Here is a 16,881-nt window from a genome sequence, read left to right as displayed (position 1 = left end):
TATGTATAATAGATCAGGGCAGAAAATGCAGCAGGTTATAACAAACATATATATCATCCTAGGCTGGTGTAGATGGAGGAATACTTGCCCTCCCACTATACACAATACCATAATCAGGCATAACGTGTGGCTGTAGGACCATCGGTGTGCGTACTATGTGCATTATAGTGATACTGTGGGCTTCCTGGTAAACGTGTGTCCTCTAACAGCGAGGGGCAATGAGACAGATGGTAGGCAATACTCTAACCGTGCGCTTGCTTGAATAACCAGGTCTTCAGAGCTCCCCTGAACTCCGCCAGCTTAGTACAATTCCGGATTGACAGGGGGAAGGAGTTCCATGTTTTTGGGGCAAGGTAAGCGAATCGGGATCCACCAAGTCGTTTCTTTTTGAACGTAGGCAGCGTGAGGAGGGACAAGTGGGCAGAAAGAAGGTGAAGTCAGAACCGCCTGGTCTGCTACCAATAATCTAAAAGGAAGTATGCACCCTCACTACAAAGCCGAGGAGCGCAGGGAAATTCTTAAGAGCTTTCCTGTAATTTACTGGGATTGCTATCTTGCTACAACAATCCCAGTCTGGATCAGTTTCCGGAGAACTGCAGAGTTGCCAGTGCCATCCCGCTCCACTTGGTAAGGGGGGGGTGCTGAATACCCACCGTGTATTACCAAAATTGCCCCTCGAAACCTCCATAAGCAAACAGCTTCCCATGACCGTGCGGTGCAGCCGCTAATATTCACCCTTTAACAGGCAACACAGCCATGCCCAATAAAGGAGCCCCTCAAAACAGGCCTCAACGGGAGAGACACTCCTTCATCGATCGGAGCATAAGCCCTGCTCTCCATGTCCCTCGTGGCAGAGGGGGCCTCGCTGGGGGAGGTGGGGGTTTCAGCAGCCAGTGTGATGGGGAAGGTTGCCTCCTCAATGGACTTCTGTACTAAGTAAAAAAGCCCAAATGTAGGCAGAGTTGTAAGTTCCAAGATGTCATTTATTATATTGAGTTTCAAGTAGTAGATAGAAGGTAAATAGTAAATAGGATGGTAATCAGTAGTAGCCCCGCCAGGAGCAGTCTCTCTTCTGCTCAGCCTCTCATCTTCAACTGACTCGCTAACCAAGACCCCACACCAACATTCTGTGACATCATACTACATTCTACAGTCATTCAGGCTGACAGAAGGGAGAGTAATGGTGCGAAGAAGGAAGAAGAGAAATCACATTACAACAGCTTCCCCTTGCAGTAGCTGTAGTTGCAGCCTTCTTTGAGGCCGGTGGCACACTGGGGCTTCTTAGAAAATGCATCTAAGCCCACGTCACTCACTGCGTACTGGCCCTGGGGACAAGCAGCTCAGTTACAGTGCCCACCAGGCGTTGTTCTTTTGACCTCTGCTGGAACAGCACAAAACAAAGTGCTCACCATGCACTTCTTCTGTAGATGCCAAAAACAAGGCAGCGCTAACCACATGCTCTGGTCTTATCAAGAGGCAGGGAGCAGACAGTGCTTCCCAAATGCTGGGTTGAAGAGCACTGGGGGCACCAAAGCAGGAGTGCAGGCAGTAGTCCAGCACAAAGAGTCCTTCTTAGCAGGTCAATACAACAAAGCAAAGTCCCATGGCGGTTCCTCTTGGCAGCATAACAGATACCTCTTGGCAATGTGCAGCATGTAGAACCAGCAGCATCTGGTTAGAAGCCCTACTCAGTGTATAAAAACATGGGGTCACACCCCCTGTACTTGTACTCCAAATGGCTTTGTTTTGGAGTTTAGTTTAAACAAACTTTAGAAGTGCACAACACCCCCATTCAATCCCCAGCCCTGCTCCGGACACACAACAGGGAGGTGGAGACTGTATTGTGAAAGGCAGGCACGGCCCTATTCAGGTGCAGGTGACCACTCCACCCTTCACTCTAGCCGAGGAAGACTAATCAGGATATGCAGGGCACACCTCAGCTCCCTTTGTGGCTGTCTAGAGTCAAAGCACAAAATAGGCCCCTTTTAGTCTAAAGCAGATGTTGATTGGAGTCGGGCTGCAAAGCACAAAAGTCATAAGCACACCACTATTCCAAACAAACCAAACATGGTCTTGCTACCCCTTTCATATCAGAAATTACCACTGAAACACGTATTGGGGAATTCCTAATGCAAAACTATGAGAGGAGCTGCTCACAGTCTGTTTAGCCCTACGATTTATGTATTTGGAGTATTGCTTGGCTGGAAGCGTTGTCTTCAGAGCTTTTGCTTGTTTTTGATCAGACCTGTATAGTTGCTTCTTGAACCGATATACTTGTTGGAGGGTTTTGGAGGGTTGGAGGGTTTTTTAGGGATCATAAATGTTGATTATGGCAACTGAGAGAAAAATGTCTGTCCACTTGCTGTTATGTACTTGATGTGACATCTAAGCATTCTTATTTTAATGATTGAAGGCTAGGATTCTTCTATAAGGAGACACTTGTACGAATATGCCCAGGCAATATTTTGTTTGCAGGTCTTCTGAGTCCATATACACATCTCTTATTGACTCTCTAATAATGAAACAGTAAGTTCTTCAGGGTTTAAACCATGTAGTGGGTAGGAGTAGGCATCTAGAAATCTTACTTATGGATCTTAATTTTGATGTGCAGGATTTCAAAGAAAACTCTACTCTCCCCTGTGTAGTAGTGATCCAAATGCCCTGTCTTAACCTGTTTGCTGCTTCGAACATTCCGCGCCGGTGCAGAACTTTCTATTATGCGGGCGGGCCGCGTCGGCCAACAGACATGCGCAACACTACGGAGGTAGTGCTCGTGACGGCCGTTGGCAGACAGAAGCAGCAAAGGGGTTAACTTCTACCACTGCCAGTCAAAATCTTACTCATTTATGCGAAAGTGGGGTTTTTTCTACATGCTGTAAAGCTCACCTTGCTACCTCTTTCCTCAAGGATCTATCTCCATTTTTCTCATAAATGCTACCAAATGAAGTTGGGTGCCTCCCGATTTTTTAACCCAATGCTGTGCTTTGGAAAGGTATCAGAAAGAAGCGGTTGTAGTTCGCTCACGTATTCTATCCAGGCTCAAGTATGTAATCTGTGCTGATAAATTGCACTGTTTCCACACATGTAGAGCTTCACATCTCCAAGTTGATATTTGTTTTTATTTTTATCTGCCACCATGTACAAAAAGTTAGTTAGTTGAGAAGAAAACCGTCATAAATGTTTTATGGTGAGATCCAGTGTGATTCTGCTAAAAAAGGTGATTTGGTCATGGAAGTGATGCAATATTAAAAAGAGATGCTTTTTCTTTCAGCCACAGTAGCAGTGTTTTTCAAAACACAGAGACCCTCTGTAATTAGTCACTCGAGTTCTCTTTGATGATGCCTATTCTAGTCAGTTTGAGCATGATTGCTCGATACTTTAACTGGCTAACCCGACATGCTCACTTAGCAGAGCCCACAACTAATTATCCTGAAACTCAGGACGGCCTAGCCCCCCCACCCCATCCCACCCCACTTCCCCACCCCCACTATTCAGTTACCCAGCTATGGCAATTGTGAAGAAGAAAATGATGATACCATTTTTAATGATCACTTTATTTTACACTGTTGCCTCTGCTGTCTTGCATCAGTAGTGGGGCAACGATTCTCCACCGTAGTGGAGGAGCCGCCCCTAAATGTGAAACGCAGTCACAGGACATTGACACGTCTTCTTTAGTTTTGAGGAAGGGCAGCAGCAGGGCTTAGAATTGTAGGTCAAATCATAAATGGTCTAAATTTTTCGTTTCTGGTATTGTTACGTAGTTTTATATGTAAAAACTGGAAATCCTGACTCGTAATAAAGTGTAAATGATCCCAAACGAAGTATAGATTCAAAGCAGAGGCAAATAATGCATAAAATATGATAAGTGCAAACGCAATACATAAGTAGAACAAAATGTAACAGTGGAAAGATTGTTGATGAATCTTAATTTATCCCGTTAATTGCAATGTGCTGCCTTTTCTGTGGAAATAACAACGCATTACAAATGCCAAATCGCTCATGCACGAAAAGACTACAAGTGGCACTTCCCAATGAAGACTGAATAAAATGTAACTACCCATTGCAGATGAGAGATGGAGGCATGGGCACCTCGCCAACAAAAGTAGTCTCTTACTCCGAGCCATCTGCTAATTTGCATCTTTTGTCTCACAAAAAGAGTCCAAACTACACTTTAAAAAATAGCAACGAGAACAGATCATAAACGAATGTGCTTTTTCTTCCTGCTGTTTAAAATATTGAGCTCATTACTATCACAGATGCACTTGGTTAGAGACTTTATTCATTCGGCTATTGCCCCTTTGAGTTACCTCTTAAAGCCCCAATCTTGAAATACCAAGTAAAAAAATCAGAGATTAGGTGGCTGCTTAACACCGGCAAGCTAGTAGAAGAAAAGCCATAAGCCGCTTTTCACATAAGCCCCAAAACTACCCTTTTAACTGACCTGTTTAGCCTTGAAATTGTTGTCAGCTTCTTCTAGCTAATCAATTTTCTGCAGATCAAGGATGATATGTTGGGCCCCAGTTGTAGATAATTTCTTAAGTTTTTCATTGACTGAGCAATGTGCCCTTTTTTGGACCCTCGTTCATTCTCCTTGGGGTACAAGCCTTGTGAGTCCTGTGGATGACATGTCCACCATGGACCCTCACTCTGTTTGCATGTGGTGGCTGGGTGAGCGCCGTGACTCCGGAAAGTACGACTCTTATCGCCAGCTCCGACCAAAAGCACACAGAGAACAACGCATGAATGTGGTGCAGACGTCAGTCATCAAAGTCTTTTCAACGTCCTTGGTCATCTACGCGCTCTATGTACCGACCGCTCGTCCGTGTTAGGAACCATTTCCTTGGGAGTCTTTCTCCTCTGTCGTCCAGATGCAAGTCTTGGTGTCGTCGGTGAAGTCATGGCACCACCCACCATCATCCCCTACCGCTGGTCCCTGCTCTTCTGTTGAAGTGTTGGGGCAGAAGTCCGCCCTGCGTCTCTCCACCTATCCTGCGGCCTGGTCGTTTTTGACACAGATGAGACAATATTCTCAATCTTTTCATTCTATTCTTGGGTTGTCACCCCTCTCTGGAGCACCCTTGGGCCCCACAGAAGTGCATGAGGTTGTGCCTCTGACCCTGCCTACGGGTTCTCCCCCAGCCTTAGGTTAGCCTCCTGTGTTTAGCATCTTAGCAATGCTGGTGCACAGCCCATCGAGGCTCCCACCTTCGGCTCCTGCTGCTGGTCTGCTGACTCCAATGTTTGCGTCGGGTTCTTGTCTGCCTACTCCCGTAGTGGTGTTGTCGACACCGATCGGTGCTCCTTCTGACTTCAAGGGGTCGCCATTTTGGCATCGACTTGCTTCTATTACGGCGTTGGATGCAGTGCCAATGGAGCCGTCCAGCTCAGACTCTCTTCCTGTGGTTTTTCCATCTGAGGACCATGGTTGTAATAGATGGTGTGGTGTGTCCCCCTCACATTACGGACACAGTCCCACCCCTATGCAATCTAGCTGGTTCCTTGACTTGGGTGATGCCAGTTACTTGGGATCTTCTGCAGCCTCCAGGTTCCTCCTGGTTTGGCTGCGGAGGAGAGTTCAGCTCTGGCGGACATGCACAATCGAGTTTCGGTCGTCCTGGATTTAGAACTTTCTTCTGTGGAATTGTCAACAGGCCACTTAATTGGCATTCTACATCCGGACCAGTCTAACATTGAGTGTGTACTTCCTTATAGTAACTGGCTTTTCGATATCCTGCAGGGTGCTTGGGCTAAACCTGAAACCGGGCTCCATGTGGATCGCTCAGTTTCTCACAGACATCGCCCGGCCTGAGGTAACCCTCCTGTCTCCTTTAACATCTCTCTACAAGGAGCTTTGTGGTTCAAACTGCTTTAGCCACCCAAGGTATTGGATTTTCTCCCTCCTGTCCCTCCACGAAGAGAGGCCAGGAAATTTGACGCTTCTGATAGGCGTATTTTCTCTTCTTCTAGCTCTGCGCTCTCTGAACACTTATTCTCGGTATCCTACCCTGCCTCTCCCATGCCTTGTGGGACTCAGTGGAACACTTCTTGCCCTCCCTCTTGTTCCCCTGGTATGAGATGGGCAATAAGATGACGACGCTCTTAGCATCTGCTGTGGTATGGATACCACGGATTCAGTTTGTCAGGCTATGGCCTCTTCCATAGCTCCACTTCAGCATGCATGTTTTTTTTATTTATTTGAAGAGTTTTATATATCGCTGGCTAGAGGTATCCGAGCGCTTTACAAGAGGTTAGCATTGTAACGTTATATCAGTTACAAGAACAAATCATTGCAAATAGCAAAGAAAAAACCCTTATTACATAATTACATCAGTTATTAAAGCATTACAAAACTTAAGACAAGTTCAATGGTGTGTAGAGAGCAGTGGTGGAATAATAAAGGGGTGGGGATGCAGATCGGGACTGGTTAGAAACTGCCATGGAGGATAGTACTTGGAGGGAACATCAACAGGTTAGAGTAAGTTGCATACTTCCAGGTTTTCAGAGGCTGTGTAAACTTTAATTGACATGCCTTTTGTTGGTGCCTCCCTTTTTGGTGTGTTTGCTGACTCAGCTTTCTGCCGGTTCAGAGATAGTCATGGTGGTTAGAGTCTTAACTCTGTTGTTGTAGTAGGGTTGTCTGGGGCAGTTTGTTTCCTCTTGTTTTGTCTCTTGTCCGCCTTCATAGGGTGTAGTACTCTCTCCCTTTCAGTGTTCCACCCGGTGAGGTGTTTCTGTGTACTACCGGTATCTTTCTTATCATTTGTGCTGCCAGTGACAGGTTTAGTTTCCAGCCATCTGGAACATATCTTGCTCTGCAGTCTCGTGGGAGTCTTTTCTTACAGCGTATTTTTGCCACTTGATTTTTCCTATCTGAAAACGTACTGTGTTGTTGTATTCTGTTTATTGTGCGGATGCACTATAGCCTTGTTCCCTGTTTTCAGGGACCTTATTTTGTATACCTTAGACTCGAGGCATTTTTTGAGCTATCTATGCACTTAGTATCCCTTATAGGAATTCAACCTCCTCTTTTCTCTGCCCGCTCCATATGCACGACACTGGTAGCACAGGCAGGCACACTCTTCCCCAGGTTTTCTTTCATTCTGGTCTTTGACCCTCTTCGGTGTGGAACTTCTTTGTTCAGTTTTACTCTGTGGGACATAAGGTTTTTCTCCTACTCTTATTTGTGTTCCTATTGGTTCGGAACCTTGGTTCCACAACTCCCCCTCCCTTCTTCCCTTGTGTTATATGCATATTTTTAGCTTATTCTTTCAAATTGCGCCTGGTCCCTGCTTTCTTGTGTAGGCCCTTTTCTACTTTTGTCTATTTTCTGTCTATTTTCAACAGACTGGTGTTTGTGTTTGTTTGGGTCCCTTCTGGTATCCTTATTTCACAAGAGGCTGGGTTCCCCTTTTTCTTCCTGTATCTTTCCTCCCTCCACTCCTTCCTTTGTGCCTTCTTCCTTCGTTTTCTGTATTCACCTGAGTCTTCTGTCTTCATCTTCATCTACTTCCTCCTCTTCTTCTTCCTTCTCCTCTTCTTCCTCCTGCTTTGTTCGTCTTTCTCCTTTATCTTTTACACCTATTTAATATAGTGCCTCCTAGCTTCAAGGATCGGTGGTGCGCTTTACAGCCTACTTGTCAAGCACAGGATCTCAAACATGCTGTGGTACATAGACAAGGGAGGCGCTTACTGATACAAAATCCAATATGAAGTGTATGGAGACATCATTGGGACATTCTAGTAGAGGGTTGTCTTTTACTTCACAAATTAAAGCTCAGTAGCTCTTGGTTGCCTTATCATGGTTTGCTTAAGCACTTTGTAAGTGCCTGATGGTGGTAAGTCAAAGATATTTAGATTTTTTTTTATCAAGTTGCGTCTGCATCCACACAGCACCGGCAAGACCAAAAGGTTTACCTGCCCAGAGCAATTGCTTTGCTAGTGTGTCTACTCTGGTGTTACCATTTCTAGCAGAAGTTCAGGGTTTCATCTGACAAATACATTTTATAGAAATATCACCTCATTGAAGTTAATAATAGAAAATATAGGCCAAGTGTGAGGATAGTTTTATAAATTCTATTTCTGTCACTGTTCTTGCCGATGATTATTCTGACATCCGAACTCACACATTGACTTATGATGATCCTGTATCCTTACCTAATTAACATAAATCTCCATAGTAAATATGTTACAATAAATGTGTTATATCTTTCCTTACACAAAGATTTAGAAGTTTTACTTTCACTTGTTGAATTCAAGATGGAACATATAAAACCTTTTTTTAAATTCTTTTCCTCTACTCTTTATTTGAAAAGTTGACCTATTACAGCTATAACAAAATAAGGAGAAGCCTAATCACACACAATATTCTTTAACTATGCTGACTGTTGAACAGATGCAAGTATTGGTTTATACCCCAAGCATACTTTTTTCATCCCCGAGGTTACAAGACCTGGGAAACCGAAACTGCCATAAAGCCTCCGAGACTGAGGTAAAGCTTCTATTGCACCAGACATGATATTTACATCTCTTAATGACGCCAAACATGGAGGTGTTGACACCAGCTTCTTATGAACAAAGACATCTCCGTTCTAGGAATCGTGTCCATTTCCACTTCTGCATCCACACAACTCCATGATATGTTCTTTTATAATTCCATTATAATACAAGGGATTCTGTAATCGCTGTATAAATGCACGTCTCTAATTTCATTATAATCAGCGACTTGTGAGTTAATTGCAGTAAGATATTGCTGTTGATTTCTAACATCCTAATGCCTGCTGCCATAGCCAGCTGCCGACTTGAAAGGCAAGTCCGGTCACGGAGAAGCTGTTTAAAGCAACGAAAATAAAACATTGCTTTTCTTTCTTCTGCTCTATTTTTCTCGTTTACAGTGAGAAACTGAAAGAGCATGTTTATTTTTGCACAATTATGGAAAAGTGATAATCTTTCCAGATCTTGTAAACATTCCGCGCTACTGCAGCCTTTTTTTTTTAAGCCGACTTGTATTTGACTGTATCTAATATCTATTTGCATAAATATCTACCAGATTTTTTATGTTTTTAATTTTGCCCTAGAGGTTCTATTTTTATTCTTCGTGTTTGCAGACATGCTCTCTCTTTCATATGAAAGAGTTACTCTTCAAGGTTTTAAGTGGTCTGTTGGAATGGTGATGGTAGAACAATGTATTATATGAAATAAACTACACCCTGCCGTACATAAGGATATTGAAAGTCCTCTCAGAGTTACATAACCTTATAGAGGAACTGCTCTTGTGACTTGCAGTATCCTAATTATGTGCAGCAGGTAGTACTTTATCCCATGTATAAAGCGCAGTTAATCGCTTCAATAGTTTCACGGAGAGGAAAAACCAAAGGAAGTGTTGTTGAGCTGTAGAAGAGTGATAGACGATGTGTCTTCTGAAGGACGGTTGAACTGACAGTACTTCTTAGTTCATATGGATCGAGTTTCACAAACAGTGATCCAAGACACACATCTCTGCTACCAAATCTGATGTTTCAACACTATTATATTGTGAATCAGACAGCTGTACACTACTCAAATACTGCACTTTATCCATCTTTTTGCAGCATCTACCTAAATATCACAACACCTTCTTCCCATAACAGCTGCCGCTGCCTATGATCAGAGTTCCAATAAAGAGCTAGACTGTTCACCTAGCTCAGAGAATGTCACTTCTTGGGGGTCGGGGGGGGGGGGGGGGGGAATTCTGCTGGGGAAGACAGTTTTAGAATCCTTCACCTTCCTGTGCAGAAAGTTGCACATATGTGAAAATGTTTCGTCTCTACTGCTAGAAGCCCCTGAAATAAACGAGACTCTGGAAACATTCCTCTCCATATGTTTGCATGCTCCATGTAAATATATATTTTTTTCTACAATAAAAAATTACAGAAATCAAAAAAAAAGAAATTTGAAGCATACCCTGTCTGAGTAATAACTTGTGTAGCCGGCAGAGAGCTCTAAAAGAAACTCTTACTGTAAAGAGACGCCGGTGCCGTTTCATCCTATCTTCCTTCATTATTTGTGCTGAGTGACAACGAAGACTGGGTCTTCTTTTTACCATTTCCTAAAAATTCTAGTTTAATGGTCTTGAGTGCAGTGATGTTGACACTGAAAGGTCTGAGTCCAGTGAGTAGTCATCTGTGCTCCCGCAGTTTCAAGCATCCCAAACACCAAGGGACAGCCCTCAAGATGAAGCCCTGTGCCATAAGCACGAAGAAGAGATGTATCAATAGTGTGCCCCAGAACTAAGTCAAGATTTCAGGAAGTCAATTTGACTCTGTGGTTTATACAGTTACCCATGTCCCTCAAGTGACCAGCAATCATGCTGCCCCATTTCGGAGAAAGTGCCACTAAGCAGTGCACAAACTGCTGGTCTCTTTTCATAAGTGTAAGAGCAGGAAGAATGCATATCCTAATTGCTTCATTTTAGTTGGCAAACCAAAAAACGAATTTTCTGTACACTTACAACATCAAATATTTTGAACTGGGCAGGAACTGTTGCTCCAGGAGAACCTATTGCAGTTATCCATATTGGCTCATTTGGCAAATTTCCAGTTCAGCAGGTGGGGACAGAGCCTTTGTCTTGAATGCTTTTTGAAATGATGCACAGGTGCATGCCTTTTTTTAATTCCTGGTGTAATTTTTCTGCATAAATCGTGGGAATTGATGAACTTGTTAATTATGCATGGCCTTAGACATTGCGTATGCAGGCAGTATGTTAAGTTTCCCTGGATCTTTGCGACTATTCCTCAATGTGACTTCTGCTGTTTTTATAAACCTATGAATGTGTGCTACATTGACTTAGATATGTGAACAACTGTCGTATAGGCTTTGACGTGTGAACTCTCATCGTCTCACTATGAATAAATGTTGTTCAAAGTGGTCTTCTCCTCCCCCCCCCCTTGCCCCACCTCATTATACCCCAACCCTAAAAAAATGTCCGTGCCTTTGAATGCTTCTGTGTTTTATAATCTGTCTCACATGCATTGAGTTGTACTTTTAGACGGTGCTCACAGTCCAGTAAACCTTTCGGCATAGCATTACTGTTCCATAATGATGAACCATACGTGGCAATAAAGATGGTGCCCAACCCTTGTCTATTACCACCATGTGGCAGTCTTCTGCATCACTTGAACTTGTGTGTTTGTCTTACAGTTCAATAAGCTCATTTCACTTTGATCTGCTTGCAGTGATCTGCAACTGATTAAATTCTGTCTCAAAACATGATTGTTTTCTGTTTCAGTGGGCATGTTAACATGACGATGCTCGGTGGGATGCAAGTGTCGCAGTACGGTGATTTGGCAAACTGGATGATTCCCGTGAGTACGCCATTCCATACTCTGTTAGCCAACCCCGTTCCTTTTTAGTTAGCATGAGACTTCATCAATTTGTGCTATAACCTGGTTTATGATGCTTGCCTGTGTAATAAGCAAGTGGACGTTGAAATGATTCTCCCCTTATCATCCACATGTTCTTTATTGGCACAGTAATGATTTCTAGACTGCACTGTGGTAATGTCCTGTACACCAAGTTGTTGTCCAAATTTCAGCAGGACACCTAGTAAATATTGCATTTGGCTAGTATTTGCATCTGATGGAAATTGTATAATGCAACAAAGGGTTGCACTCAAAGGCGGGAAGAAGCACATACATTAAATGTAACACAACGGTCAATAACCATATGGAGTATCAATGTCGAAAGTCTCTATGCTTGCGAACAATGTTCTAACTCTGCTGGCTGCTCTGGGGACATTTAGTGGCATGGAGTACAAAGGCAAAGTGCAATCTCATGGGCGAGTAGAAGGTTCAGTGCGACATTCTGATGCATCCCTTTAAGATTGGGATGATTGAATGTTCCTGTCAACCTTCTCTGGACCTGAATCTTTGTTCCATGACTGTCCATGGGAACTGGAGTCCCTGATGCCCTAAACTAGTGAGTCGCAAAGAGGAAGACCAGGTGTAGACCTAGAAATGTGTCCGGGTAAAGGACCAAGTACAACTGCCATTCCATCAAAGAGTAAATTCAACACCCCTTGGAGAATGGAAAGCAAGGTTTTCAACTGTTTTTCTCAGGTTTTCTTTGGCTACAGACCATTCAGGAGTGGTCATGTTGTTTCAAATGCAGCCTGAGCTGTGTGTCATGGGGTCTGATGATTTTCAAGGCATTATATAGGATTAATTGAGAGTTAAATGACTTGTGGGATGGATCTTCGCATGTATCTTTATGCATCTCTCCTGGAGGCTTCAAAGCTGCTTGTCCAGACTGCTGGAGAGGCATACCATTCTCTTCTTTCCTTCCACTTGGGCGTACTGAGGGCTTGATCTACCAGTTGGGCCTCCTCCTTGTACATTTGGCGTAAGCAAGGTCCTTCCTTGCTTGACTTTGAGGGCTTATGGTACACAGAGGGTGGTCAGGCCATAGTTTTGTTCATGATGTGCCTCCTGCATCACTACGGTTTTCATCCAGGACATGGTGTCCCTGTGGATCCCCATCTTCGCTGCATCAAGGTTCTTCAGGGTTGGCGATGCAGGAAGCCATTCAGTTATTCCCAAGCGCCCTCCCACAGAGTGAAATCCTCATACACTGCACAACACAGACAAGGTGCAGTCATGATAGCTATGAAAGGTGACCTAACCGAACTATGAGGCTCATTAGGATCGCGGCCGGAACCTCCGCATGGCCTGCGGAGTTCCCTCCTGTGAAATTAGGATGTATCCTCTATTTTTACCATTGCGGCGGGTGCGGCTTCAAGCTGCACCCGCCGCAATGGTAAAAATGCATACATTGCATTTGTATGCAGAAAGCGGCAGGCACCGTGCGGTACCTGCCGATTTCTGCATACAAATACAGGGGGGTAACATAGGTACCCCCCATGTGCACCCCCCAACCCCCCTTCACCCAGGGGGCCCACAACGGACCAGCACAGTGAAGTTTCACATGCTTTTCCATGGCGGAAAACCAGCCGCGGAGAAGCATTTTTTTTTAACACATCCTAATATGTCTGGCGGTGTCTGAGAGACACCGCCACCATATTAGAGCTTTTCTGCCGCGGTTGTAAGCCGACCGCGGCGGAAAATCGGCGGACTGAAACCAAGACCCATCAGCCATTCCTAATGTGGCGGGGGGTCTTTAGTGGGTCCGCAGCGGTTTTCCCGCATCCTCCGGGCCGGCGGTGGCTTCCGCCGGCCCGGAGGATGTGGGAAATCCACGATCCTAATGAGCCCCTTAGTACTGTTCTGCGCCTGCTTTAAAAATGCATGTTTCTGGGTATGGAAAAAAATTCACAGAATTTGTAACAATTACAGATGACTGCACAACAAGCACTGTTAATGTTTTCTCTCTGGATTTGTTCATGTCAAATTACCAGTTATGTTGTTTTATGATTAAAAAGGACGCTGTTTATGAACCTAAAAATAGAGTTTAGCCTGGCATGATTTGTGATTTGCTGTCATCCTGTCAGTTTTATGTGTTTTACGTGTATGAATCCTTCACCAACGGGTGACAGGGAATACAAGGAGAGCAGCACACAACTGACACTCCGCATGCAGCAATAGATTCGCAATGTTACACTGGCGTTTGTATTTGTTATGCAATGAATAATTCATAAGCAGCTGGCAGAAGATAAAAATTATATGACCCTTTTTATCCTCAAGGATACTATACACTATTATTTTTAGAAATAAATCATCACAAAATTACCCTAATAAACCTTGAGAGTTCGTCCAATTGGTCGAATAGTCTTTACTATCACACTTTCATTTTTGCTCTTCGTGTCTGATCCCTGTCCCTCTAATGAGTCCCTGGGAAGCCCAGATACCTTGGGCGTCTCCAGTGCATTTACCCCTACTTCCATAGGTGGTCAGTATCCCCTTTCGCAGCTATTCGCATTAATTTGGTGAGGGGTTTTATTATGCCCACAAAACAAAAAAAATGTCTACACACGGCAGTCTAAAAGAAAAATAGCTGTGAGCTGCATGAAATATGCATTGCATACTGTGCTCTTTAATAACCTGTAAAATATACATTATTCAGTTTTTTTTTAAATGTGTAATTTATGCCACAGTACTTTTAGGCAGACAGTGGAAGTTCATGTTCTCTTTTCACTTCTGTAGCACTTCACCTTCGGTCGATTTAAATACATGCAAATTAGCACAAAGGCTGAATGTTTTCAGACTGTCTTCCCTAATAAAAAGGTTAAACGCGTTCTTATTTGTTCACCCAGTTTTGGAGTCCAATAGTAGTTTATCCGCGAGAAGTGGAGAAAATTAAATGTAATGAGGAACATTGCTGCATATATTTCCAGTAATGCTGTATGAAACTGCAAAAAAAATAAAATTCAAAGATGTTTTTGAATTTTATTTCAAGCTTTAGCCAACAATTTGTTAAGGCTCTTTAAATCGGGAGTAAACCTGTTTTTCGGTTGCCATGAGGGCATAGCGAAGTGAAGTAGTGTGGCTCGCTGGTTAGAGGCGGCAGACCCGAGAGCAGAGGACGGCCCGGGACCAGGGTTCGATTCCCGGCGCGGCAGGTTTCTGGACCAGGGTCAGCGGACTCGATAATCCTCTCGCCTCGGTGCCCACTCTGATCAGCGATCACACTCGGCAACTATGGGCATTAGCTTGCCTCATCTTCACTAACGGCCCCCCAGACCGCCGGGGATGCCTGGTCTCACCCTGGAGATACCCATTAAGGGACCATCTCTCAGGGAAGCCAGGAAGGGTTTCGCAGCGTTCGAAGCGCCAGGACGCCTACGGGTAGCAGTGCGCTATATAAATGCCTACACATATATAAATGCCTACACATAGCGAAGGCCCCATTGGTCCTTTGCTTGCTATGGCATTACCTTTGTAAAGAATGGGAGACTTCTGCCCTCTGCTCCACACCCATTTTCAGGCAGTGTGTGCGGTAAGACAGTGCCCTGTTAGCTGTGGTGTAGGCACGCCATTATCCTAAATTGGAATGTCTAGAATAGATTCTACCATAGTCCCTTGATTTGCTGCACTCCCAGTAAGGACCCTGTTCTAGTAGCACAGTGGACTTAGTCAAGCTTCTTATGTGAGGCATGTTATCACTCTAGTCTTGTGCCCGAAAGTCTCTAAAGAGGCAAAGGTGTATCCAACATAGCATTGTACTGTAATGGGTGTAATGTAGACTGATGAATCTCGACAAACTCCCCGGGAGCCCGTACTACTGAAGAAAGCTAAAAGCTTGTCCACCACTAACTTTTACTCTTTGTTAAATGAAACTTGTAAAGTGCTCCCAAAAAAAGTACATCTGGAAGTGATTACAGCCTTATTGAAACAGTACATCTCAGACCTCGTTCTTCACTGCTTCAGTAATAGAGGACTTTTTAGAAGAAACAAGAGTTTTCCCTTGAGTCATAAGACCTACTTTTGATGCTCAGCTTACCCTAATAATGTCTGAACTAACCCTCTATGTTTAGTGCATACATAAAGCCCATGCTATGGAACCTTTTACAGAAAGCTGCTTCTCTGCAGGCCATCTCGTCTTCACCCATGGTTGGTGAGATTCAATCACTGTTCCAATAAGCCATAGACCGTGTCCCATGAGGATATGGTTTTGTTAAAAATCACCTAGAATTTCGCCCATAAGTCATTTCAGATGTCCTTCTTAATCAGGCTGTACCATTAACCTCCTTTTTCCCAAACCCATCTACGCCTGCAGAGGAAAAATAGAGGGATAAGAATTGAGCTGTTTTTATGTTAACAGTAGATTTAGCTAAGAGGGTTTAGCAGAATGCTTGAAACACTTAGGCGTTTGCTCTGAAATTACAAATCTAACCAATAATACTTTGCAAATGTGTGAACTGTGCTGCCTTTTTTGACATTTGGGCCATTTGCTAAAAAAGTCTGAGGTTGACCATTTCCTAGTGGTTGAAAGAGCGTTTGATGTCCCTCCAACTGACCGTCTGATAGCAAAGAATAATACAGGACGTAATCCAGTGAGCTGCGGGCTCTCTGGGTGTCATCCAATGAGCTGTGGGCTCTCTGGATGTCACCCAGTATGGACAGGACTGTCATTGAAACATATTCAAATTAATTTTGTTATGCCAAGATATGTCTCGGGGCGTTTACTGTAGTGTTTAAATGAGTGTTTAGAGCTCATCAAAAGATGAAAAAAGCTTATTGTTCTGTTCAATGTTCACAATACCAAAGATCCCAGAATGACAATAGAATCAGAAGTTTTAATCTGAGGACTCCAGCATGGAAATTTTCACAGAATTCATCCACACCCTTCCCTCTCTGACAACGCAAGAATATTGTGTATTGAGTACAAGCCAGATGCCTGATACAACTTTCTGGATATGCGTGAATTGGATAAATCTCCACCTTAAAAGTTAAACAACATCTTTTGAAAAATAAAAAAGAACATTCATCATACAAGACTCACCTGGAAGACTGTTATTGAAATGTTGTGTTGTAATTACGTTATGGTGCATTTGATCACAAGATTGGTTGACTAGTACGCTCCTTCCATTTCTGATTTATGTAGACAGTGTGTTGAGGTAGGACGGTGCCTCTGAGGGTAGTTGAGCGTAATTTGGTAATTGCATTAAGGGTGACTAAGTAAAGAATTGCTCTTTGTGCACCAGATAGATGACCCTACATCGTCTAGATTTGGGATTAGTAATAAATGATACTCTAGTTAAAAACAGAGCCTGGAGCCTCTGTTTTGTTAAACTGATTAACTGGTTGTTGAAAACCAAAATATAAAATGTGCTTCTCGGTAGGCACAAACTGTACTAGAGTCCCGGGCTCCTACCTCCTGAGAGAAATAGTCCGTGTTCATGAAATAAGTAAGATTACCATGACAGAGAGGTAGGATTACTGGTAACTAGCC

General features: G+C 43.6%; 1 protein-coding gene across 1 annotated transcript in view; it reads left to right on the top strand.

Annotated features, from left to right (window-relative positions):
• The window catches only part of OXCT1 (3-oxoacid CoA-transferase 1), a 460,447-nt gene that overhangs the window by 258,913 nt on the left and 184,653 nt on the right, over positions 1 to 16,881 (top strand). Inside the window, exon 13 of the mRNA XM_086960586.1 lies at positions 11,264 to 11,339. Within this exon, the coding sequence (XP_086816712.1) occupies positions 11,264 to 11,339 (76 nt within the window). The remainder of the gene's footprint in view (positions 1 to 11,263; positions 11,340 to 16,881) is intronic.

This window comes from Lissotriton vulgaris, chromosome 3_1 (assembly GCF_964263255.1).
Source record: "Lissotriton vulgaris chromosome 3_1, aLisVul1.2, whole genome shotgun sequence".
Classification (NCBI taxonomy): domain Eukaryota; kingdom Metazoa; phylum Chordata; class Amphibia; order Caudata; family Salamandridae; genus Lissotriton; species Lissotriton vulgaris.
Note: the sequence above shows the minus strand (reverse complement) of the source record. Positions and strands in the feature narration are given on the sequence as shown.